At 52.5% G+C, this 24,777-nt stretch overlaps 1 protein-coding gene across 3 annotated transcripts in view; it reads right to left on the bottom strand.

Annotated features, from left to right (window-relative positions):
- Positions 1-102: 102 nt before the first annotated feature.
- The window catches only part of TASOR2 (transcription activation suppressor family member 2), a 41,911-nt gene continuing 17,236 nt past the window's right edge, over positions 103-24,777 (bottom strand). Inside the window, exons 11-24 of one of the 3 annotated variants that reach the window (XM_065674346.1) lie at positions 23,763-23,866; positions 20,137-20,209; positions 19,954-20,028; positions 17,535-18,320; positions 15,521-15,757; positions 12,778-13,684; positions 11,231-11,720; positions 7,092-10,454; positions 5,844-5,969; positions 5,185-5,338; positions 4,486-4,591; positions 2,785-2,969; positions 1,498-1,612; positions 103-748 (exon numbers count right to left, since the gene is read on the bottom strand). In XM_065674346.1, the coding sequence (XP_065530418.1) occupies positions 745-748; positions 1,498-1,612; positions 2,785-2,969; positions 4,486-4,591; positions 5,185-5,338; positions 5,844-5,969; positions 7,092-10,454; positions 11,231-11,720; positions 12,778-13,684; positions 15,521-15,757; positions 17,535-18,320; positions 19,954-20,028; positions 20,137-20,209; positions 23,763-23,866 (6,725 nt within the window). In that variant the 3' untranslated portion in view covers positions 103-744. Of the gene's footprint in view, positions 749-1,493; positions 1,613-2,784; positions 2,970-4,485; positions 4,592-5,184; positions 5,339-5,843; positions 5,970-7,091; positions 10,455-11,230; positions 11,721-12,777; positions 13,685-15,520; positions 15,758-17,534; positions 18,321-19,953; positions 20,029-20,136; positions 20,210-23,762; positions 23,867-24,777 lie in introns of those variants that run through there. The other 2 variants (XM_065674430.1, XM_065674512.1) reach the window with 2 other exon arrangements.

Here is a 24,777-nt window from a genome sequence, read left to right as displayed (position 1 = left end):
GAGGCTGGGAGCTGAGGAGCCCGTCTCCAGGGAACAGCAGTGACTGAAATGTCAGGTTCAGGTTTTGTTACCCAACCTTTACACATAAGCTCATCCTGTACATGATGTTCTTGAACTCTTTTATTAGAAACAAGAGGACGCCCCTGTCCTCCGCCCCCCCCGAGGCTGGGAATCGTACAAAAGCCTTCAACGTGACATCTTCTGCCTGCGGTGGGTGTGAGCTACCATAAATAAGAGGTTTGTTCCCACATCCTGGTGTCTGGCTATTTAGAAGACTTCCATGGACCGAAAGTGGTACCAAGAGACAACAGGGAGTTGAACTGTAGTGTAGAGCAGATACCTGCACACCCAACCCCACTTCCTAACGCGTGTTACAGCAACAACCATGTGGAAATGCGACTGTTACTGAGGACCCGAATATCTCCTGACCTTCAAGTAACCAGCTTTTTGTTTCATTTACTCCTGTTTCTTCCCCTGTCAGCTGCGCAAATCACTTGAGAACACTCCAATAACTTAACCCTGGATAATGGTAAAGTGACCTCTGACCTACAGGCAACGTGATGAACACAGAGTGAACCCCTGGCAGGGTTTGCATCAGCCGCCTTTAAATAATTCCTATGTACAGAACTGGAGCCAAACCCTCCTGCCGCCTCCCTGCGCACAGCTCCTGTGGGCAGCACCTGAAACCTGCTGGGATGGTGGTGTCCCGCAGAGTACCAGGATGCTCAAACTGGCTTTGCTTCGTCACCTACAACAGAGAACATGGGAGAGGTTATTCCTCTGCTCCTCTCCTTGCTCCAGGTAGTGACAACCTCTTGCATGGTGAGTGCCTGTGTGCTTCCCACTGCTGAGCACGGTCCTTCCCAACTGTGGCTTTGGGAATGGCCCTGAGTGTCAGCAGAGCCAGCACTTGGGGAAGGTCCCTGCGTCCCAGCTTCCTGTTTGTCATCCCAGGAGCTGCTCCTGGCCCTTTGCGGGGGTTCTGGGCCCCTCACTGCAAGAGAGACATTGAGGGGCTGGAGCAGGGCCAGAGAAGGGCAATGGAGCTGGTGCAGGGCCTGGAGCCCAAGTGTGATGGGGAACGGCTGAGGGACCTGGGGGGTTCAGATGGAGAAGAGAAGGCTCAGGGGGGACCTGATGGCTCCCTACAAGTGCCTGACAGGAGGATGGAGCCAGGAGGGGCTGGGCTTTGCTCCCAAGGAACAAGGGATGGGACAAGAGGAACCGGCCTCAAGCTGCACCAGGGCAGGTTTAGATGGAGCTGAGGAACAATTCCTGCCCCAGAGGGTGCTCAGGCATTGGAACAGGCTGCCCAGGGCAGGGCTGCAGGCACCGGCCCTGCAAGTGCTCACACACCGTGGAGATGTGGCCTCAGTGCCATGGGGCAGTGGTGGCCTTGGCAGTGCTGGGAGCGGTTGGACTGGATGGGATTAAAGGGATTTTCCAACCTGGTTGATTCTGTGGTTCTAAGGGGTTGATCCCAAGCCCCCTCCTTACCAGTAGCTTCTTCTAAACGGAGCAGCCACTTTCTGCACCTTCCCGAGGAAAGTGTTAACATCAGCCACGAGGATTCCTTTGCTTTCAAGGACCTCCCTGCTGACACCAGGTGTTTCTGCAAAGGAAGGAACAGCTCTGTAATTCTAACAAGCAACTGAGGTTGTTCTGAAACAACCTCTGCTCCCTGTGAGGGTGCTGAGGCGCTGGCACAGGGTGCCCAGAGAAGCTGTGGCTGCCCCATCCCTGGCAGTGCTCAAGGCCAGGTTGGATACAGGGGCTTGGAGCAAGCTGCTCCAGTGGAAGGTGTCCCTGCCCGTGGTAGGGGTTGGAGCTGGAGGAGCTTTAAGGTCCCTTCCAACCCAAACCTCTGGGATGCTATGTATTTAGCAGACCGTCACACCAAATCTGTTTCTTTTGCCTTTTACTGCACTGACTTGCAATGAATCAGCTCCCACCTGACTGAGACAAGGGGGGCACCAAAACACAGAATGGAATATATAAACCTTTAGAATCAGTTCTAAGTAATGTTAAGTTTGATGGCTTTGTAACAGTAGCAATGGAAAATTACTGAGGTGCAGGATACATAGAAAAAACCAGAGAACAGACTGAGAATTCTTGTCCAAGATAACCCATTGTAGTTGACGTAGTTTTAGGCCCTATGACCTTAGTACAAAACGAGTGTAAGAAAAACAGGCTAGAAGAACAGGACGCAAGGATAAGGACTATCTGGGAATGGCAGGTGTCCAGGATGGGCTGCAGCTAAGCTAACTGATAAGTAGGAGGACAGGAGGATTGTTATGTCTCTGGTGCTAACGAACCAGTCAAGCTGGTATGAGCATCGACTGCGCGTGCTCCAAAGGCTGCCAGAAGTGATGAAGACTGTTGGAAGAAGTAAACGACCCTCAGAGACCACCACCACAATTCTGTGTGCATGCGGGGAGCTTTCTGGAAAATGATGTAATCCATACGTAGCCTCATGAATATGTATGTATGCCCAGGGACTATATAGGGACGGCTTGTGTAGCAATACGGGGACACACATCAGGAGGAGCTATCCCCGTGTCTCCCGGCGCCGCACTCAGGAATACCTGCTTGTCAGCTTGAAAACTGTGCTGGCAAGTTTGTTCCTGGAGTTTTCTCCGAATCATGACCCCCACCTCAAATCACTGATCCCAGCAGAAATGGGAGGCAAACGGCTGGGTTTTGTCTCTCCTCCATCCCTTTTCCACTCCAATTTAACCCTGCACTCACAGTGTTGATGGCTCCAGCCCCCAGAGCTCTCCTTACCTGTGAGGTACACAGCGAACCTGGCACTGATGTGCTGAACCTGCAGGTTCAGCAAGCACCTGATGTGCTCGGAGCCGGGGGGTGACACCGAGTCACACGTGTGGTAGTGCAGCACCTCCATGAGATCAGCTCCTTGGCACGTTCTGAGGATCAAATGCTTCTTGTGGGCATTGGGGTCCACCCTGCTGGGAGAGGGGACAATGAGCAGGAATGACAGGCCCTCCCTTCACACTACGTGTGGTCCTTCAGCATCGTGGGTGCTTCTAGACTTGCTGCCCCGCACCAATGAAGATGGCAGGAGCAGCATCACTGTATGGATCATGTGTGTGGCAGGGAGAAGAGATGATGCCAACCCCAAGATGATGCCAGAGAGGGGCTCTTCATCACGGACTGCAGTGATAGGACAAGGGGTGATGGGCTCAAACTGAAACAGGGGAAGCTCAGGTTGGAGATAAGGGAGGAGCAAGCAACTGCCTGTGTGTGGCTGAGTTGGGGTTAAACCACGACACAGGGCTCATGATCCCACCACAATGGAGTCAAGTGATGCTATGTGAGAGCCAGTGATGCAGCACAAGGAGAACACCGGCTCCATAGCGCACCCAGTGATGAGGTCGGGTCCTCATCTCCGCCTGCAGTGAAATACCTGAGTTCTGTGCCACTGCTCAAGGGCTAAAACCCACATTGCTCTGTGCTGTCACCACAAAGGCTGAGTAGGGAGAGGACCTGAGAGTTCTCCTTGTTGGCTGTAGCATCTTCTGCTCACAGAACAGAGCAGTTTCCTCTTGGTTTGCAGGTTGTTACTAGAAAGCCATCCCCTCTGCCTAACAAAGCGACTTGCCTGATAAAAACCTCCCTTTCTGAGTTCAAACCTGGTAAAAGCAGGGCATTACAATGGATACTAGTTGCTGTCTTACTTCTCCTTTTCAAACTGCATCATTTAAATACACATTGGTGCAAGTAACCTGAAGTAAGGAGTGAACAGCATCAGAGGTTCTGCTTTTCCCATCTGGGTTTGTTGTTACTCGCTCCCCACAACACCCCTGTTCTTCACCACGTTCCAATTAGAGCTCCTCATCACTCCCCCAAATCCCACACGTGACGGGATAGAAGAAGGGACAGCAAAGAGACACTGGGGCACAGAGAGGGACGCTGAGCTCCTGGAGGCTGTGTGCAGGCGCTGGAGGGATGGGAGCTCTTTGCAGAGGTGGTGTTTGGAGTGTGCAGCTCCTCACATGCAATCTGTGCCTCCCCTCAAGCCCTTTGCAGGCCATAATGCTCACAGAGGGTGGCTCTGCCAAAGAGAGAGGGAACAGCCTTATGGAGGCCCAGCAGGGTGCACGAAGCTGCTGCCAGAGCCCTGCCTTATCCTGGATCACGTGTAAGACAGCCCTTCAGGCCATCTGATGCTCTCCAGGCCCCGTTGTCCTGCTGCTCCATCTCATACAGGTATATCCAACACAACCTATCACACTCCCTAGCACTCCAGGGCTGCCCTCCAGCAATTCCAGACTTGAGGCATGCGGTCTCTCACTGATAAGTTCTTCAAATTCATCTTGTAAGAGGCCAAAACCCACCCAGCGGCACCAAACTCACCCTGTGGCCCTGCTCCGAGTGCACTGAAGGGGACACCAAGGTGGGTACATCCTTACTGTGGTGACAGGGACAGCAGGGATGAGGGAGCTGCTGCCACTGAGCCATTACCTGATGTCTTCTTTGAGCTTCTTGCTCTCCTTGTAGTGAAGGAGCCACTTCCACCTCCCGCTTCTGTTGAGCTTCTCCAGCACGTTCACCACCTCCTTCAGTTGGCCTGAGGAGACAGCAGGAGCCAGGGGGTAATTGAGGGTGGAAGGAGGTCCCTGACCCTGCCCTGCTCAAAGCTGGACCACCTGAGGCTGTTCTAGGTGAGGTCTGAAGGTCTCCAAGGATGGAGCCTCAAAACCTGGCCTGTCACACTGGGATCCTGCTGTTGGAACACACTTGCTGTGAATTCCTTCCCCCCTAATATCTAAAGGGATCAGTGCAACTTGTCCCTGTCACCTCTCGTCCCAGCCCTCTGCATCTGCAGGAGGAACGTGGCTCTGCTGCCCCTACCACTTCCCATTAGGAAGCTGAAGACAGCAATAAGGTTTTCCCTTTGTCCTCCCTTTTCCAGGTTGTTCTTGTACGACCTGCTCCAGCCCCTGACCATCCTGGTGGCCCCTGCTGTACTTCCATGTTCTGGGGAGCCCTGACCTGGACCCATTGTCCAGATGGGGTCTACAAATGTCAAACAGAGGGAAGGAACTTATTCCACTTAAAGCAGGAGCAGAGGACACCCATGGGGAGTGTCTGGAGGTGCCAGCAGACAAGGCCAGGAGCTGACACTGTGTTTGCCTCCAAGCAAGAAGCCACGAGACTTACCCAGCGTCACCGTTTCCAACAAGCCATCATCTGACACCACGAAGCCACCAGAATGAAACAGCTCCTGGTACGTGTGACCTGGTACATCTTCAGGGCTGTCCACTCCAGCAAACACCACGTTGGGACGGTGCTTCAGCTGCAGCAAGCACGGGACCTGCAGAAGGAAGAGATGCTTTTGAACATGAAGCTGCATTTCAATTGCATTTGCACTTCTCTAAGTCACACTTGCTCCAGGGAGCCCATCCTGTCCTGTGCCTGTAGCACCCCAACACCCCTGTCTCCATAGCCCAACCCCAAAGCCATTGATGGTGATGGATGATGGTGGTGGGACACTGGAACAGGCTGCACAAGGAAGTGATGGATGCCCCATCCCTGGCAGTGCTCAAGGCCAGGTTGGACACAGGGGCTTGGAGCAAACTGCTCCAGTGGAAGGTGTCCCTGCCAGTGGCAGGGGTTGGAACTGGAGGAGCTTTGGGGTCCCTTCAACACAAACCATTCCATGGTTCTATGATTCCATTGAGAGAACAGAGCGCTTGCAGAGTTTGACAGATCTGCAGAGACTCTATAGAGTGTGAAATGAAACTAAACCCCTTCCAAACGGATCCTGATAGCAGAACCCAGTGTGGGCATGATCAGAACAGGTCAGACTGAGTTCTTACGCTGTGGATGTGAGAGGAGACATCCTCGTTCCTGATGACCACGAGCAGCCGATCAGTGTCCGGACACGTTGCTTGGCAGAAGCTCAGGGGTTCGGTCTCCACGTGTCCCAGCTTCCTCAGCAAGGTCTGAAACAAGAACCATGTGAGCTTTGTGTGGAGAACTCCTCCACAACAGCAGTGCTGCGCTCCCAGCACACACAGGCCTGGGCACATGATGAGGGGAGCAGCACAGGGACCCCAAGCATGCACCCTGCAGTGTCCACTGGCCACAGGCACCATGTGCTCCAGGCCAGGGCTCCAGCCAGAGGTGGAGGAAGCAGACATTGACCTTTGTCAGCAAAAACCTGCTAAAGGAACACCTCGAGCATCATCAGGCCTCTGTGCTGCTGCAGAGCAGCAAATCCACCCCATGCAATCATTGCCAACCCTTTAATGTGAGCTGGAGCAAAAGCCACGTCACAGGGGTTGAGTTTGGGCTGTTCCTGCATGAATTCAGCTCTGATTTGGCCTGGGGGATGTTCAAGGGATGGGACAAGAGGAACCGGCCTCAAGCTGCACCAGGGCAGGTTGAGATGGAGCTGAGGAACAATTCCTGCCCCAGAGGGTGCTCAGGCATTGGAACAGGCTGCCCAGGGCAGGGCTGCAGGCACCGGCCCTGCAAGTGCTCACACACCGTGGAGACGAGGCCTCAGTGCCGTGGGTCAGTGGTGGCCTTGGCAGTGCTGGGCACGGTTGGACTGGATGAGCTTAAAGGGCTTTTCCAACCTAAATAAATCAACCTTCCAACAACCAGAGGGGCTGCAGGAAAGCTGGAGAGGGGCTTTGGACAAGGGCCTGTAGGGACAGGCCAAGGGGAATGGCTTTAACCTGCCCGAGGGGAGACTGAGATGAGCTCTTAGGCAGAAGCTCTTCCCTGTGAGGGTGCTGAGGCGCTGGCACAGGGTGCCCAGAGAAGCTGTGGCTGCCCCATCCCTGGCAGTGCTCAAGGCCAGGTTGGACACAGGGGCTTGGAGCAAGCTGCTCCAGTGGAAGGGGTCCCTGCCTGTGGCAGGGGTTGGAGCTGGAGGAGCTTTAAGCTCCCTTCCAACCTAAACCAGGCTGCAATTCTGTGATTCTAATTCCTGTCATTAGGAGCCAAGATGAAATGGCAGAGGTGGAACCAAACCCCATCCGTGTTGGGTTGAACACGCTCCTGCTGCCTCAGCTCCCACCCCAGACTCGCCCATCCCCACTGAACTCCGTTGTTACCTTCAATCTCGCAAAGAATGGCTCCTTGCCCGTCTCCACCAGGTAGAACGATCCACTGTGGCCACAGGCCTCCTTGGCCACGCTGCAGAGGTGGGACCGCAGCGAGCTGCACAGGTCAGTGATCATCTCCTCGAAGGTCTCCATCCTCCCGGCGAGAGATGCACAAGTCCATCCACTTGTGTCCCCCCTACGCACTGGGACATCCTCTTGGCCCTGTGCCCCTGCCCCAGCCGTCCTCAGCATCACCCTCCTGAACTCATCAAAGATGATGGCAACGTCCCCCTCTGTGTCCTGGAGTTTGTGGTCGTACTTGAGCTTGCTGAGGTGGAAGCCCTGGCTTGTGTTTTGGGCCCTGCTCCTCTTGTCACAAAGGGTGTCCTGCCATGGGGTGCACTGGTCCCCACAATGGGGACCCCCATGCCAGGGACCCTCGTGCCAGTCAAGCTCACTCGGCCACGTGTCCCAGGGCAGGATTGTCACCTGCAAAGGGCTCCTGCTCCGTGGGGTGGGAGCTTCTGGCACAGGAGATGTCTCAGACATCACCTGGGGACAAAAGTCTTTTGGGAAGATGCTTTTGGAGGTAGAAAAAGGTGGTTTCCCACTCCTCAGGATGTGTTTTAGCTTATCATGGAAACGGAGACACTCCATGTCCAAAGTGTGCTGTGTGATTCCCTCAAACCCCCTCCAAGTCCCCCATAGCGACCGTAACAAATGGGACTGCCCCACACAGTGTCTGTGCCTCTTCTGAGGCTCCTGGCACTTCCTGGTGACCACCAAGTTCCTGCACTGCTTGGCAATCCCCTGCCTGTCCCTAATAGTGACATGTGGAGGGATGAGCGCGTTGCTGGTGTCCCCTGGGCTGATGGTCCAGCCATGCTCAGCCCATGAGCATGGGCTCCCCTCCACGTCCAGTGAGCCCCAGTCCTCACTGCACCCCTCTGAGCTCACTGGGCTCGCAGGAGACGAGCCACACTTAGTCCTTGTACGTGCAGCATCCATGGATCTGCTGTAGGAAGCTCTGGCTGTGAGCAGCGACCATGAAGTCTCCTGGGTGGAGTCACTGGAAGAAGCCTCAAAGGTTGAATCCATGTGTGTGTCTTCGCTGGGGAGCTGCTTGGATCCCAGGAGCCCATCTGAGACACCATCAGCATCACCCAGCTCCAGGCTTCCTGCAGAGAGCACCCTTTGTGCATGCAATGACAACACTGGGAAGGGGAGAGTGTGGATTTCTGTGTCTTCCACCTCTGTGCTGGCCTGGTGCAGCTCAGGAAGCACATCAGCTCCCTGAGCCTCCTGCTCCCCTTGGTGACACACAGACTGGAGCTCAGACAGGGGCACCAGCAACTCCCCTGATGAAGATGATGCAGAACCAGCAAGAGGGAAGCTGCTTCCTCCTTCCAAGCCCTCAGGCAGGATGGGTTCTGTCTCGTGGCTCCCTGCTGCATCTGCTGTTTGGTCCCCAGGGCTGGTATCCATGCAGCAGGACCATGGGGCAGCATCTGAAGCTGGAGACAGCACCCTAGGGTGCTCTCTGAGCACTGAGTGTGGCTCAGTGCTGTGCAGACCTGCTTCGTGTCCATGTGGAGGAGCAGGAGACAACAATCCCAGGTCACCAGGCACATCCATGGGGGAGCTCTCCGCTGGCTCTGCATGGCAGGGACCTGTGCCTTTTCCCACCTCTTCCTCACATCCGGGTTCTAAGGAGCCATTCCAGCTCCCAGCAGCCACACTCTCCTCTGCAGCACGTACTTGCCCACAGGACCCCTTTTGCTGGCACAGGACTGGCCTCCACTCCCTTTGCTCTAACAGGCAGTGGCGGGGATCTGTGTGTTCACCGTGGGAGGGAGAAGCAGAAGGGGGATCATGGGCAGATGAGGACAGCCCATTTGGGTTTCTCTGCTGCTGCTTGGGATGCTTCTCCATAGCGGACATCCCTTCCCACATTGAAGAGGAAGGTTCTGGTTCCAGAAGGGGATGAAGAGAGGGCTCTGGCTCCTGTGGTTTGTGAACCACCATCACTGTGCTCCTTTTGTTGCTCCTGGAGGACTCCTTTGCCCTGAGGCACACATCATCACTGTCCCCAGCTTCAGAGCCATCTGCTAAGGCTGGGTAAGCAAAGTCCTGGCCATCACTTGCTCCTGAGGACTCCAGCACACCCGTGCTGTTGGCAGAAGGGATGTTCCTCTCTTCTTCCACCAAACCCTTGTTCCCTTCTTGCTTTGCTTCACCAGTGCTCAGCAAAGGCAGCTCAGCATCAGCATCACCTCCAAACCCTCGGGGAAGGCTGCTGCTCCCTCCCACACTGCTCTGTGATGGGGACCGGATGCTCACCAAAGTGTCCTCCTCCTCTGGAGCAGCCCCAGGACCTGCTGCTCTGTCAGGAGGTGTCAGGCAGACAGAGCTGGAGTCAGGGGACAAGGCCAGTGACAGGTCCTGGCTGCTTGGTGAGCCAGCTCTGCTCCCACCAGACTCCCACCCTGCTGCACAGGGTGCACAGCTCTTGTCTGGCTGTGTCTCACCAACCAAGCTTGGGTCAGATGGTGATGGAGGCAACAACCTGCTGTCACAGGGTGACCCCCCATCAGCTGCACTGCCTGTGTGTGCCAATCCAACACCCTTCACCTCTACATCTGGGGTAGCCAAAGCCTCTTCCAGCACGTTCAGGCTTGGTGCCACCCCACCAGGAAGCCTTTGAGGGCCAGTCCCAGTCCCATCTGACAGCTCTGGCATTAATCTGCCTGGGCAAGGGGATGCTAAGGCAGGAGGGCTGGGCACAAGGACACCAGAGCCCTGTGGCCATGCTGGATGCACTGGGTTCTGCTTGTTGTGATCATAGTCCATGCTGTCATCACTGCTTGCAGAGAATGCCAAAAAGCCAGGCTCCAGGGCTGTGCTCTCATATTCACAGTCCCCATTCTCTTCTTCTACCTCCTCCACCTCTTCCTCTGAACATCCAAAGACGTCCTGTGATTCCCTCCCTTCCCTCCTGGCTCCACCAGGCTTTGCAGTTGTAGGACTTGCTTCTAAGAAGAGCCAGCCAGAGGCCTGTTGTGGTCCATCACTGGTGGCCCAGCCACCGTCCTCAATCTCCATACAGTGCTCAGTGTCTCCCATGCTCCCTGTGTCCTCGGGAGGGCTGGGGCCATGCCTTGACCCTGCTGTCCATCCACTCTCCTGCTGCTCTCCTTGTCCACGCAGTGTGCATGGGGCATCTCTCCAAGGAGCTGAACTGGGATCTGGGGCTTGGCTGTAGGGGTTTTCCTTGCCCAGCACAGCTGGGGGCTTGCTGGTACCACTGAGCTCATCAGCAGGGCTGGGGGTGGTTGTAGCATCCTTCATCCTTCCCTCCTTGGGTGGCTTCTCCTGAAACAACACAGTTCAGAGGTTAAGAAAGAAGAGAAGGTTATCGAAAGGAGTGTGAGCAGCAGATCATGGAGGTGATCCTGCCCCTCTGCTCTGCTCTTGTGAGACCTCATTTGGAGCATTGTGTGCAGTTCTGGTGTCCTCAACATAAAAAGGACATGGAACTGTTGGAACAAGTCCAGAGGAGGCCACGAGGATGCTCAGGGGCTGGAGCACCTCCCATACGGAGCCAGGCTGAGAACATTGGGGCTGTTGAGCCTGGAGAAGAGAAGGCTGCATGGAGACCTCAGAGCAGCTTCCAGTGTCTGAAGGGGGCTACAAGGATGCTGGAGAGGGGCTCTTCATCAGGGACTGTAGTGACAGGACAAGGGGTGATGGGTTCAAACTGAAACAGGGGAAGTCCAGGTTGGAGATAAGGAAGAAGCTCTCCCCTGTGAGGTTGGTGATTCCCCAGCACTGGTCACTGTTAAAACTGGGCCGCACTGGGACATCCAGTCTAGGTCACGCTTTGCCAAAAAAGGCTGGACCAGATGGCCCTTGAGGTCCCTCCTAACCTGGTATTCCATGAGTTTATGGACCTATGCCTGTGGCAGTCATTTGGGGCAGCTAAATGCTGGTGAATGCTCCTCAGTCCTGCTTTGTGGACCTCCACTACCTGGCTCTGAGAGAGCCCACACGCACCTCTGCTCCACTCCTTTCAGAAGATCCTATTCCTATAAGCACAAAAAGCATTCTGTATCCTATAGACTCGTATCACTCACACCCCAAGCTCTTACCTTAGCAATGGTTGGTATGTCATGCCCATGCTCCTCAGCAGTGGCTGCAGGCTCTTTGTCTTTCTCATCAGCATGTTCAGGACAGCTTGTGGAGGAAGGCTCCTCCTCCTCCTCACAGGGCAGCTCTCCTGAAGATGACACTGTGCTATCAACAACAGCAGGAGTCCCATCAGCATCAGTCTGAGAGTCTGCAGGGTGGAACTGACCCTGGTTACGTGTGGTGTGATCCACAGAGCTGCTGGGAGTCTGGTCAGGGTCTGAGCGAGAGTCTGCAGGGCACTTCTCCAACCCAAAATAGTCCTCACCATCATCACTGAAGTCAAGGAAGTCCCAAGTGGTGTTTATTGAGACATACTTCTTGGGGTCGCTGTGCTCCACCACCACCCTCGTGCTGCTCAGCAGTCTGGGTTTGCTGTAGAAGAGAGCCACCCACATGTGGAGTATCAGCTTCAGCTCCTGCACATCATCAGGAAGACGAGAGTTCCAGGGCCTGCAAAGAAAGCAAACAGCCTGAAACGTCTTCATCCTCCCTCCAGGCGACTGGCACAAGGCATCTCCTGGTTCCCCACAGTACTAAGCCCCAGAGATGCCCATGTGCAGTCATGGATCACTCAATGCAGTTATTCCAGCTTATTGGAATAAAGAGAAACTCAAAGCTGCAAACCAGGACTTGGGCTCATGGCATTAGATATCAATTCTAGCTGCAGAGCCATGGGAATCAGACTGGTTTGTGTTGGAAGGGAGCTTAAAACTCATCCAGTTCCAACTCCAGCCATGGGCAGGGACCCCTTCCACTAGAGCAGCTTGCTCCACGCCCCTGTGTCCAACCTGGCCTTGAGCACTGCCAGGGATGGGGCAGCCACAGCTTCTCTGGGCACCCTGTGCCAGCGCCTCAGCACCCTCACAGGGAAGAGCTTCTGCCTAAGAGCTCATCTCAGTCTCCCCTCGGGCAGGTTAAAGCCATTCCCCTTGGCCTGTCCCTACAGGCCCTTGTCCCAAGCCCCTCTCCAGGTTTCCTGCAGCCCCTTTAGGCACTGGAGCTGCTCTCAGGTCTCCCCTTCAGGAGCCTTCTCTTCTCCAGGCTGCCCCAGCCCAGCTCTCTCAGCCTGGCTCCAGAGCAGAGCTGCTCCAGCCCTCGCAGCAGCTCCATGGCCTCCTCTGCACTCGCTCCAACAGCTCCATGTCCCTCTTGTGCTGCTGCCCCAGAGCTGGATCAGGACTGCAGGGGGGGTCTCCCCAGAGCGTGGCAGAAGGGCAGAATCCCCTCCCTGAGCTGCTGCTCACGCTCTGGGGGTGCAGCCCAGCACACAGGGTGTTTCTGGGCTCAAGCGCACACTGAAGCCAGGTCATGGGGAGCTTCTCATCAACCAACACCCCCAAGTCCTTCTCATAAGGGAAGACACCAGCTTTAACACAGTAAAACTGGGCTTTTTAGCATGGGGAAGAAGGCAATGATTGTGCTGGGCAAATAGAAAGCAAAGAAAGCCCCTTCCAAAAGCACTCCAGCAGGAGCCATCCCCTGCAGATAGCCTTCCAGAGCAACTTACCCATGCAGGGCACGGATGACTGTCTTCTCCAGGGCATCATTGGTGTATCTGCTGTCCAAGTGGAAAAGATACGGTGCATCCCAGTGGCACGTCACCATTATGGACTCATCACAGATATTCACTGTGTGGCTCTTGGCAAAGTCTTCCTTCACCCTGCTCCTGTGCCTCATGGCCATGGCCTGTGGGTGGCTGCTGCTCTGCTGGTGCCTGAAGGGCAGCACCTTCCCAACCAGCGGCCTTGCTCGGCTGCTCCTGGTGGGTACTGGTGCAGGGTTGGAGGTACCTTTGGGATTCACATGTTTCTTTGAGTTCTCAGGCATCTGTGAGGCATATGAGTGCTCAACAGAGATTAAGGTGTTATCGTTCACCTGCTTCACCTTGTTCATCTTGGCAGCCTTTGGAGTCTGTTTTGGAGGTAACGCATGGGGTTTTGCTGGCCTGGGCCTCAATCTGCTACTCATACAGGAAACCTTAGAGTTTTTCTCCCTGGGACTAGAGGCCAAGTCATTTAAGACTTTGTTTTCCGCAGGAGGATGCTTCCAGTCTGGCACCACTTTGCTAGGAGAGGTGTCTCCCTCTGCGAGCCTTTTCACCCTGTGGTATTCGTGATCAGAAGCAACACATGAGGATTTGTGCTTGTGGTGGCTTTGCTGCTCCTCTGGAGAGTCACTGGAGCAGCTGCAGGACTCAGCCGCCACCTCATCGTCTGCTAGGATAACCAAAGGACTACAGGAACCCAGAGCCAGGTCAGCCAGCAAGTTCAAGGCATGGGGCTCGTACTTGTTCCCCTTCGGGTTGAGACTAGGATCACCGAGTCCATCTGGGCAAATCTCACCCCTTTTGCTGTCATCTCCATGCCGTTGGAAAGAAGTTTCTCTTGGGAGGAGACAGGGTGGCTCCTGGTGCTCTGAGTAAGGAAAACAGAGATTAAACAAAGGCCACATAGGTGTTCAAACAGCTTTCAGTTCGACAGGAAAAGTATGTCTCCAATGTGGAATTTACACACTTAAACCAAACCCCATCTCCATGGACATGGCTACTACAGAACCATCCAGAGCTGGGAATCTAAGTGATTTCAGGAAGGGGGTTTATTCTCAGAACTAACAGCCATGGGATCCAAAGGGAACAAAACATCCCTTGGCCTCTGTGCACAGGGTTGTTTGGCCACTTAAATACAACCTGAGTTATTTCAGGTGTTGCCTTCATCCTTTTTATTTTGCTTTACATTTTGATCTAGTTCGAGTATTTGGAGTCTTCCCTCCTGACCCTTGGGCTGTGCTTTCAACAGTCCATTACAAAACCCACCCCAAACCTCTGAGCAACAGAGAAAACCCCTGTGCCTGCATGCTTCCCACTGCACACCCTACCTAGAGCATAACCTGCTCTTGAGCTGAACCTCAGAGCACACACTCAAATCCTTCTTCACAAGTCCAGCTTCATTAACTGTAACCAAGCAGCATGGTGCTGGCACTTTGCACCCACAGCCTTGGCCTCCCTGTGTGTTATGATCCAAAGGCAGCCACAGCACAGCACATAAGTGTTCATATAGTTTTCACCATGGCTCTAGGCCCACGTTCATAAAACCAGTATGAAGACATTAAATAAGATTGTCTTCTACTAAAAAACATCTCAGAAACATCTCCCTTCAAGCAAAACCTTATTGAATCCTATCTGTGTTAAAGTCCAGTGTGCTACATTGCATTTCCTTGAGAACTGCATATCCATATCTGCATTTTCAATATCTGAAGGGGGCTACAAGGATGCTGGAGAGGGACTCTTCATTGAGGACTGTAGCAATAGGACAAGGGATGATGGATTCAAACTGAAACAGGGGAAGTTCAGATTGGATATAAGGAAGAAGCTCTTCCTTGTGAAGGTGCTGAGGCGCTGGCACAGGGTGCCCAGAGAAGCTGTGGCTGCCCCATCCCTGGCAGTGCTCAAGGCCAGGTTGGACACAGGGGCTTGGAGCAAGCTGCTCTAGTGGAAGGTGTCCCTGCCCGTGGCAAGGGTTGGAACTGGGTGAGCTTTAAGGTTCCTTCCAACCCAAACCTCTGATTGTGTGAGGGGCAGTGTTTGAAACACACACACTGATGAAAAATGCCACATTTCAGAAATACATGGGAATAAAAGACCAAGAAGAAAGGATAAACTGAGCTGAGGTGCCTGAACCTGTCTTCAAAGTCTCCAGGAAGAGGAAAAGGACCAGAAACAGCTGAAAAAAAGACATCAAAGTGTGAGAAAACACAACAAACTAAGAAAATGACTCTCCTGATCCATCATTTGTCTTGGCACCAAAAAACTGGTTCCCAGTCTCACTTGCAGTCTCCCAGCCACCACCTACAGATACCACACTCATGTGTTGTCCACTCAGGGCTGCCTCTTCAATATGCTGCAGGCTTCAAAGCCTGTGACAATTCCACTCCTTATCCCAGCAGTTTGCCAAGGATGCAAACTGAAGGAATAGGAAAGGACACACAAGAGCCCCCATCTGGTTTGTCCATCCTGGAACAAGGATTTTCACTGTCAACTTTGTGTTTTATACTGAGCAGTCGCTTTATCCACTCAGTTTATACAACTGGGTGCCTGCAGGCTGGGCGGCAGCAGCACTCAGACCCAATCCAGACTTCTAAAGCCCTTTGGCTGCTGCCAACGTGCTTTTATGATCATCTGGTTGTGACCTGCCTGTGATGTTTGATGGCTCAGCTTTTAAAGGCAAGATTTCCATAGGGAACAGCACTCTTACCACTTCCTGCTTGCTTGTTGGCTTTAGGTTTTGACGAGCTTTTAGACACAGGTTTTAATATCTGCCTCTTCACTGGCTTTGTGGTGCTCTCAGCAACAGAAACCTTCTTCTCCTCTGGCTCCTTCAGCAGCCTTGGTCTCTTGGTTTCCAAGGCAGGAACATCAGGAGCTGGGGTTTCCTTCTGACCAGCTTCAGACTCTGTTTGCTGCATGAATTCTGCAGACAGGACCTCTGCACCTGGAAAATGGAGAGCATCACCTTTGGTTTGAGACATATCAGACTAAAAAGGAGTCATTGCAAAATACCAAGGTAAGGAATACGAGTAAAGTATAAGGAATCACAAGGAAAACCTGTGGGGTGATAGGCACAAGTTACTCCTGGGAGACTCCAGCTGGACACAAGAGAGGAATGTTTTACCATGAGAACAACCAGCCATTGGAATCATCTCCCTAGAGAACTGGATTCCCCAGTGTTGGACACATAAGATTTAGGTGGACAGGGTGCTGGGGCATCTAGTCTAGATAATGCTTTGCCTAGAAAGGTTGGACCAGGTGATCCCTGAGGTCCTTTTCCACCTGGCATTCCATGGTTCTGTGAATGAGGAATGCTTTAGAAGAGATTGGCAGCAGCAGAGTAGTGTTCCACGATTTGATTTATGCATCTGAGCTGAGTAACAAATGGGTTTGTTACTGATGGGAGCGATCATTGAGCAGTTATTAAAAGTTAAGCATCACTTCTTAAGCTCATTAAAAACTTGTTTTCCTAACCTGGAATGGGTGTTCTCCAGGGATAAAATCACCCTAATTCCTGCCCGGCACAGGAAGCAACCTGAGGGCACTTATTTACTCCTCCAAGAAGCACAAATACCTCAGCAATCCACCCTTGAGATCCACCAACAGATGGATCTCATCACCAATGCCACCCTTGAGGCAAAGGTGCCCCAGGACAGAGACTCGGAGGTGACTTCATCCCACAGTGCCACCCTGTGCTGCACAAGAGCCCATTCCCACAGTCACCGCCCTACCTGTGGTGTGTGTAAATGGGAGGGGAGGTCACAGAGGATGGCACTAATCCTGCAGTGGTCCTTTGACTGGTTCTGGCCATGTTTCATCACCAAGACTGAGATTCATCTCAACCCACTTTGAGACTCTGTACATCAGACAGAGGATGGCTCAAAAGCCCAGGTTTAACTAGCCTCAGCAGTGAGACAGGAGCCTTCAGAGAACAATTCATGCACTGAGACACCTCACATGAGCAGCCTGATACCAGCTTTCAGCTGTAGTTGGGTGGGATCAATGTCACACTTACATAATGCCATGCTAAATCATGGTCAAGATGGTTTTGTTCAGGATGAGACTGGCCCAAATGCAGTTTAGTTCTGTTGAATTCAGATTGAGCTACAGCAAAATAAGCCACTTTGAATCTCAGTTTGGGTGTGGAAATTGTACTGCTTCATTTTCATAGAATCATAGAATTCCAGACTGGTTTAGGTTGGAAGAGACCTTCAAGCTCATCCAGTTCCAACCCCTGCCACAGGGAGGGACACCTTCCACTGGAGCAGCTTGCTCCAAGCCCCTGTGTCCAACCTGGCCTTCAACACTGCCAGGGATGGGGCAGCCACAGCTCCCCTGGGCACCCTGTGCCAGCGCCTCAGCACCCTCACAGGGAAGAGCTTCTGCCTAAGAGCTCATCTCAGTCTCCCCTCGGGCAGGTTAAAGCCATTCCCCTTGGCCTGTCCCTACAGGCCCTTGTCCAAAGCCCCTCTCCAGCTTTCCTGTAGCCCCTTTAGGCACTGGAGCTGCTCTAAGGTCTCCCCTTAAGGAGTCTTCTCTTTTTCAGGCTGAACCAGCCCAGCTCTCTCAGCCTCTGTTCACAGCAGAGGTGGGCTCAGGAGGCAATTGCTTGCTCTGGGCACCTGAGGGGCCTGGGAAGGGGTCGTGGCTCCTAGTGAACCTTGAGCATCCCAGCTTCTGGAAAAGCAGGAGGAAGTTAGTCCCCTTTATACAGCACTTACCTCTTTTCCTTCTCTGTGGCAACTGCAAGTTCTCTAATTCAAGTGTGGGCTCATCGGACTTGTCTGCAGATCCTGGCTTCTCAGGAGAAGATAAAGCAAAGTTGATCTTATTGGCTGCTTTCTTGTTGCTGCTGCTATCCCCCATTTGCTTCTCTGGTGGTGGCAATTCATCCCTGGTGCTGTTTGCAACCTCACTCTTGGGTTTCTTCCTGCTACTCTGCACCGAGAGCTTGCTGGTTAAATTAACACCTTCTGCAGGCTCTTCACCAACCTGGTCCAGCCCCAGGGTGGGATTTGGGTCTTCACTTCTGACTTCTGTTTCTCCTGTTGTGTTGAAGAGAATCAGGTCTGGTGGCAGAGCTGAAGATAAGTCTGGTTTATCAGCAGCCTCTGAATCACAGCAAAGAGACTGAGCAGCACCAGGCAAACATCCTAAAGCAGTTGTCAATGGCAGGATGTAGCTGCTGGAATCAGAGAGGTAACTCTGCAGCTGGGAGAAGGACTCCTCTGAGCACTTCTTGAGGGGATTTGTACATTCATCCTCAGTTAGTGAGAGGGCAGAAGAAAAGGGAACTTCACTGCTTTGGCCAGAGGTGGACCCTGTGTTTTGGTCAAGCTTTGCATACTCCTCGAAGTGGTGTTTGATCCATGTGCTGGGACTGACTGTGTCCTGCCGTGAAGAACTGGTGGCTTTCTGTAAGGCATAGTGGAGCCCAGGCAAAACGGAGGCTACTTTTAGTGAGATGTCACTCTGCTCCCTTTCACCTCTTGGCTGCTGCTTTGCAGCTATGGAAGGAAAAGAAAAGCATTTTATTAATTTTAAAAACAGGATTCAATTCCCAAAATCACTTCCCTGTTACATGCAAAGAGAACATGAAAGCTATGAACAAGCCCCAGGAGCCAACCTACAAAAAGCTAACCCAAGGGTGATGGCCTGGTTTGAGGAATGCTTGTAACTGGTAGAAAGGTAGAAAGTAGAACGAAATTTCAGATGGAATTCAGAAGTGGATTAAACTGAGATTAAAGGCTTCATTCTGCAAGGAGATCACACACATAGTGGTCTAATTCCCTTCATTCCAGCAATTTTCACTGAATCCAACATTTAAGGCACTCAGAGCCCTCAAAACACAGGGGTCTGTTGGGGTTTTAAACCTATTTCAGCTGAGGGCTGCCCATCGAGGGTGTTTAGGCCAGCACTGCTTTCAGATCACTTGTGTTGTTTATGTCCCTGTCCAGATGCTGCTTCCAGCAGCTCCATCTCTACCTGCTGTCAGCATGGGATAACCCCCTTCACATGAAGACACCACATTAGTGCTGTGGAGTGGGATGTGGAATATGGAATTTCCAAGCAGACCCGGAGATTGGATAAATAAAGAACATGAACCCCTGGGTGATCTTCTAAAACTGGAGGACTGATGCTACTGAGAGCCACTGGTGTTTCTCACTTCAGGAGGACTAAAGCCTATCATTACAGTGTAGCTCCCAACAGGGATGAACAAGAAGTCCCAAGGCTCTAGGGTGTCCCCCCTCTCAGATGTCACCATGGAACAGGCTCTGCTTGACACAGCAGGGTCCTCCTCTCGGTGTCCAGAAGTGCCTGTGATGTGCAGAGCTTTAGTGGCATTCCTTTCTGCACAAGCCAGATTTATCCAGCTTCATCCACTGCAACCCAGCAGCCTGATGCTGACGCTCTGCATCCACATCCTTGGCCTATCTGTGTGTTGTGATCCAGCTTTGAGGTTTCTTTTGGCTGCAGGAGCAGGCTGACAGCTCCAGTTCCTTTCCCTACCCCATCTCTTCCCAGTGGGTGTTTCCTTCCCAGATGTGTGATTTTCTTTGCCTATTGGTCCTTGTTACTAGCCAGCCCAGGCAAAGCTGTGAGCCTGTTCCCAGCTTCCTGCCTCTGTTGCTGGCTCTGGAATGCTGCGGGTGCTCTGTATAGCAGGCTTGTTCTGCCCTACATACCTCCTGAGGCTGTCTGCACAGGAAGGCAACAGAGGCTTCTCATTTTGAAACAGGAAACATTAGTCATGCTCTGAGGCTGAACTGAGTGAGTTGGGGCTGTTCAGCTGGAGAAGAGAAGCTATGTGGAGGCCTCAGAGCAGCTTCCAGTGTCTGAAGGGGACTACAAGGATGATGGAGAGGGGCTCTTCATCAGGGACTGTAGTGACAGGACAAGGGGTGATGGGTTCAAACTGAAACAGGGGAAGTTCAGGTTGGAGATAAGGCAGAAGCTCTTCCCTGTGAGGGTGTTGAGGCGTTGGCACAGAGTGCCCAGAGAAGCTGTGGCTGCCCCATCCCTGGCAGTGTTCAAGGCCAGGCTGGACACAGGGGCTTGGAGCAAGCTGCTCTAGCGGAAGCTGGTGAGGATCCCACACCCAAAACCCAGTGTCTGAAGCCAGCAAAGGGAACTCCCTACCTTTCAGTCCCATTGACTGGGAGGAGGTGAACAGGAACAGGGCCAGGAGGCTGCCAGGCTCCTTGGGATCAAATCCTACAGCAGAAAGCAAGAGGTTTTGTTTAGACTGAGGGTACCCACCCTCTGTCCCTAAACCAGAGCAGGATGTTTAAGCACAGCTATTGGCTTCTACATTGGTCTTACCATCATCTCGTGCCAAGGCGGAGGGCGTGAGGAGGATAAGGAATCCTTGATCTTGTAAATATTTGATGATTGCCTACAATAAACACAAAGTTAAAGCAACCACTCCTTTCCTTCTTAGTACACCTTCTATCACTCAACAGGACTCTCAACAAGCCTTGCTTGCTGCTGAACATGTGCCAACACTGCCAGCTCCTTCCCTGAAGAGGAGGACACTGCTTGCTTCATGCCACTTGGATCAATTTGGATCTGTAACCAAAAGTGTTCTATTTATGATGCTTTTGAGCTCTCAAATCCCTCCCTTCTGATCCTTAATAAATAACTATGCTCAGCCAAACCAGCTGCAATTAATGGATAAGGTTAATAATTGTGGCCCCTTCAGTTCAAAAGCTCCTGGGCCTCTCAGCCAGGAGCTGCTTTTCACAGCCCAAGGGGAAGGTTTTCCTAGCAGGAAAAGCAAAGCTGGACACCAACATCTGACAAAACACAACCAAACTGTCCCAGACACGAGGCTGAGGGAAGTTCAGGCTATGCAGCTTCTTTATTATCAGTGCTCAGTTCTTGGCCCCTCACTACAAGGGAGACATTGAGGTGCTGGAGGGGGAGCAGAAAAGGGCAATGGAGCTGGTGCAGGGCCTGGAGCCCAAGTGTGATGGGGAACGGCTGAGGGACCTGGGGGGTTCAGTCTGGAGAAGAGAAGGCTCAGGGGGGACCTGATCGCTCCCTACAAGTGCCTGACAGGAGGATGGAGCCAGGAGGGGCTGGGCTCTGCTCCCAAGGAACAAGGGATGGGACAAGAGGAACCGGCCTCAAGCTGCACCAGGGCAGGTTTAGATGGAGCTGAGGAACAATTCCTGCCCCAGAGGGTGCTCAGGCATTGGAACAGGCTGCCCAGGGCAGGGCTGCAGGCACTGTCCCTGCAAGTGTTCACACACCGTGGAGACATGGCCTTGGCAGTGCTGGGGAACTGTTGGGCTGGATGGGATTAAAGGGCTTTTCCAACCTGGCTGATTCTGTGATTCTATGATAGACTCTGATGAATCTCAGAGCTCTGTCTCAGAGCCACCTGACTGCATGTCTAGAATGATACATATTGAGGCTTCTCTTGTGTTTGGGTGTTACTTGACACCTCATTGCAGAGCTTGGCTTGGAATGCTTTCCCTTCCATGGGGACATCCATTTGGATCTGTTTCCTCCATGCAGACACATCTTTGCAGGACACTTACAGGAACTGAACAGCCCAATGGCTTCTAATGCGCTGTAAACGCCACTGATCCCACTCAATACATTCAGACATAACAGAGGGTTGGACTAATGCCCATTTCAGCCTCATTTCTCCAGGACAAAAGAACGGCTTTGGAAGCACTGAATAACTTCAGGGTGATATTCCCTACCCAGAACAGTAGCTCCTTGCTTTGGATGCCTCAAGCCAGCAGTGCAGAGGGGTAAAAGCCAATACCATTCCAGCTCAATGAAATAGCTGTTTCCCAGTGACAGAATGAGCCTTCAGGCAGGTAAAGAGGAAAGTCAAGTCAAAAGGCAGCAGCCACCTAACAGAGCTGACAGACATCAGTCAGCGCCCAGAGCAGTACAGCTGGCCTCAGGCAACCCCACCTAGCCCCAGCACCCTTTCCTTTCCACTTGGGCCCTGCACAAGACAGGGTGCCTGGCACATGCACAGGGAAAGGAGATGGAGAGCACTTTTGGAAAGGGAAAAAGTACACCCAAAAGGGGCTGTGACTGTTTCCCTGCTGAAATAAGGGAGATGAATTCATCCAGTTTGACAGATGTATGAGAGGGTGGCAAAGCTCCAGGGAAATGACATTCCTAATGGGCTTTCAAACCTAAACTGCTCACAGCCACAACGCAACCATCTCATTGGCTCTGACGAGAAGGACTTTCGAGTGTTGGTTGATGAGAAGCTCCCCATGACCTGGCTTCAGTGTGCGCTTGAGCCCAGAACTCCCACCGTGTGCCGGGCTGCACCCCCAGAGCATGAGCAGCAGCTCAGGGAGGGGATCCTGCCCCTCTGCTGCGCCCTGGGGAGACCCCCCCTGCAGTCCTGATCCAGCTCTGGGGCAGCAGCACAAGAGGGACGTGGAGCTGCTGGAGAGAGGCCAGAGGAGGCCAAGGAGATGCTGCGAGGGCTGGAGCAGCTCTGCTCTGGAGCCAGGCTGAGAGAGCTGGGCTGGGGCAGCCTGGAGAAGAGAAGGCTCCTGAAGGGGAGACCTTAGAGCAGCTCCAGTGCCTAAAGGGGCTACAGGAAAGCTGGAGAGGGGCTTTGGACAAGGGCCTGTAGGGACAGGCCAAGGGGAATGGCTTCAACCTGCCAGAGGGGAGACTGAGATGAGCTCTTAGGCAGAAGCTCTTCCTTGTGAGGGTGCTGAGGCGCTGGCACAGGGTGCCTGGAGGAGCTGTGGCTGCCCCATCCCTGGCAGTGTTGAAGGCCAGGTTGGACACAGGGGCTTGGAGCAAGCTGCTCTAGTGGAAGGTGTCCCAGCCCACGGGAGAGGCTGGAACTGGAGGAGCTTTAAGGTCCCTTCCAACACAAACCAGTCTGGGATTCTTTGCCAACCCCTTTAAGTGCTTGCCAGGGTGCAATGTTATAACCCTCAGTGGCTGCAAACATGGAGTAATGCACCAGAGCACGTGGCTGGCACAGATCCCAGTAAGAAAGGCACTTTGGCTGTGTATTGATTAAAGTATTTTTTATTGGCGAGAATAGATGAAAAAAGGGATAGCACAGATAAGCTCATGCCCCTTCAGATGCTGGGAACCTCAAGATGAGCTATGGCATTGACCTGTGCCCCAACTGGAGGTCCAACTGATGCTGTACAGTTCAGTGTTCCCTGCACATGAAGGGACATTAAGATTGTCTTTGCCATCTTCTGTTTTCCTTCCCATGTTGTTACCAATAAAAGGCTTTAATTAATACTTTAGGGAGTGAGAGTGCTTTTCTTACAGGGATGCACAACAATCAGTTGCTCTGGTACGTTACGTGAGTGGAGCTCCACATCAATGGGCAGCTCTTCAGCAGTGCAGCACAGCAACAGCTCTTCCAGGCAGTTGATGGGCTGCTGCCAGCTTGCAGTGAGGGGAGGATGTGGCAAGCAGCCAGGATTTACAACTCTGAATCTACAGGAAGCATCAGATGAGAGAGAGCAACCGACAGCAGCAAAGCCAAACCCAACCCAACCCCAACTCCCAGCAGAGATGCAGGTGGTGTGCTCCACAGGGGTGAGGTTTATCCCTCGGATTCATCAGGAGAAGTGACAATCACACTGGGAACGTGCTGGAAAAAAGCCTTATCAGATCATACAACACAAGGGAAATTCCCCATTAAAAATGGATAACTGCAAAATCTTCAGAGCTTCTGGAAGCCCCCAGGGATTCAGCAGCATAACTGTGGACATTAAGCTGAGGGCAAGCAGCTCAGCTGTCAGTTAACACTTTATATCCAGAAAAGACTAAACTATGAGAATAACAAAGCAGGAAACTAATACTTCAAGCAGGGAAATTCATTCCACTTTGCATCAGTTCAGAATCTGTGGATAATGTTACCGCACGTAGCAAGAGCTCATTGAAAAGGCCACTTTCCCCCCAGAATGCCCATGGTATAAAACACTTACCAAGTCCTTTTCCTTGAGATTTTCTATTAAATGATCCATTTTATATTGCTCCTTATTTGATATTTCTACTTCATACAGGCTGAAGTTAACACCCTGAAAGCAAACTGCAGACAAAAGAAGAGAGAATTGGATGGTGAAGTAGTGCCTCTTGCATGGTTTCTGAACAAGCAAGTGCTCCTACACCAGCAAGATGCATGTGTAATTGGTGGAAGCACTGGCTGGAAGACTTCATAAGCTGGTTCATGCAGTCACAGCACAGCCCATTTCCTCTTCAGCCCATGCTTCATAGGAGATCTTTCCTATCTTATCTTTTCTCTCATTTCTGTTTAACCAGTGCTGTGTGCTTCAACAGAGACAGGGAGCCTTTCAGAGGGAAATATGTCATTCTAACGTGCTTTATTCTCCTCTGCTATGAAACGTCTTTCTTTCACACTCTGATCCTCAAGGGATGTTAACAAAGGTGTGATCTGGACCCACTGGACCCCTCTGAATTTCACAACAGGATTCTTCTGTTTATTATTTCTGTTAATTATTTCCTCTCTTTCACCAGTGGGTCTTAAGATTGTGGCTCCAGGGCACCTTTAGCAAGTGTTGCTGTGATCTCCCCCCATGTCTATTGCCTCTTCCCAGCACTATCCAGTGTCCATCTGCACTGTCAGCTGAACGCTAACCCCCAAAACAGCAGTGCCTCCACCTGGGTCAACAGAGCTGGCAGGAGGCAATACTGCAGCAGCCCACACTTACTTTGGTGCAAGACAGAATCATAGAATCAGCAAGGTTGGAAAAGACCTTTAAGATCATCAAGTCCAACCATGGACTTGATGAAGTCCAAGATGACATGGAAATACACCTGGAGCTTCTGCAAATTGCACTAAAAGCTCTCCATGTCTCCCCAAGAGGTGGAGTGTGATGGACAGACATATAGGGAGATCAGGTTAGAAGGGGTAAGTTTGTCTCCCTGCATTCGCTCTCAGTTACATCCTATTTGGTATCTTGCAGGATGGGAGCCCAGGTC

Source organism: Lathamus discolor, chromosome 1 (assembly GCF_037157495.1).
Source record: "Lathamus discolor isolate bLatDis1 chromosome 1, bLatDis1.hap1, whole genome shotgun sequence".
NCBI classification, from domain to species: Eukaryota; Metazoa; Chordata; class Aves; order Psittaciformes; family Psittacidae; genus Lathamus; species Lathamus discolor.
The sequence above is the reverse complement of the archived record's forward strand: the minus strand, read 5'-3'. Positions and strand labels throughout refer to the sequence as shown.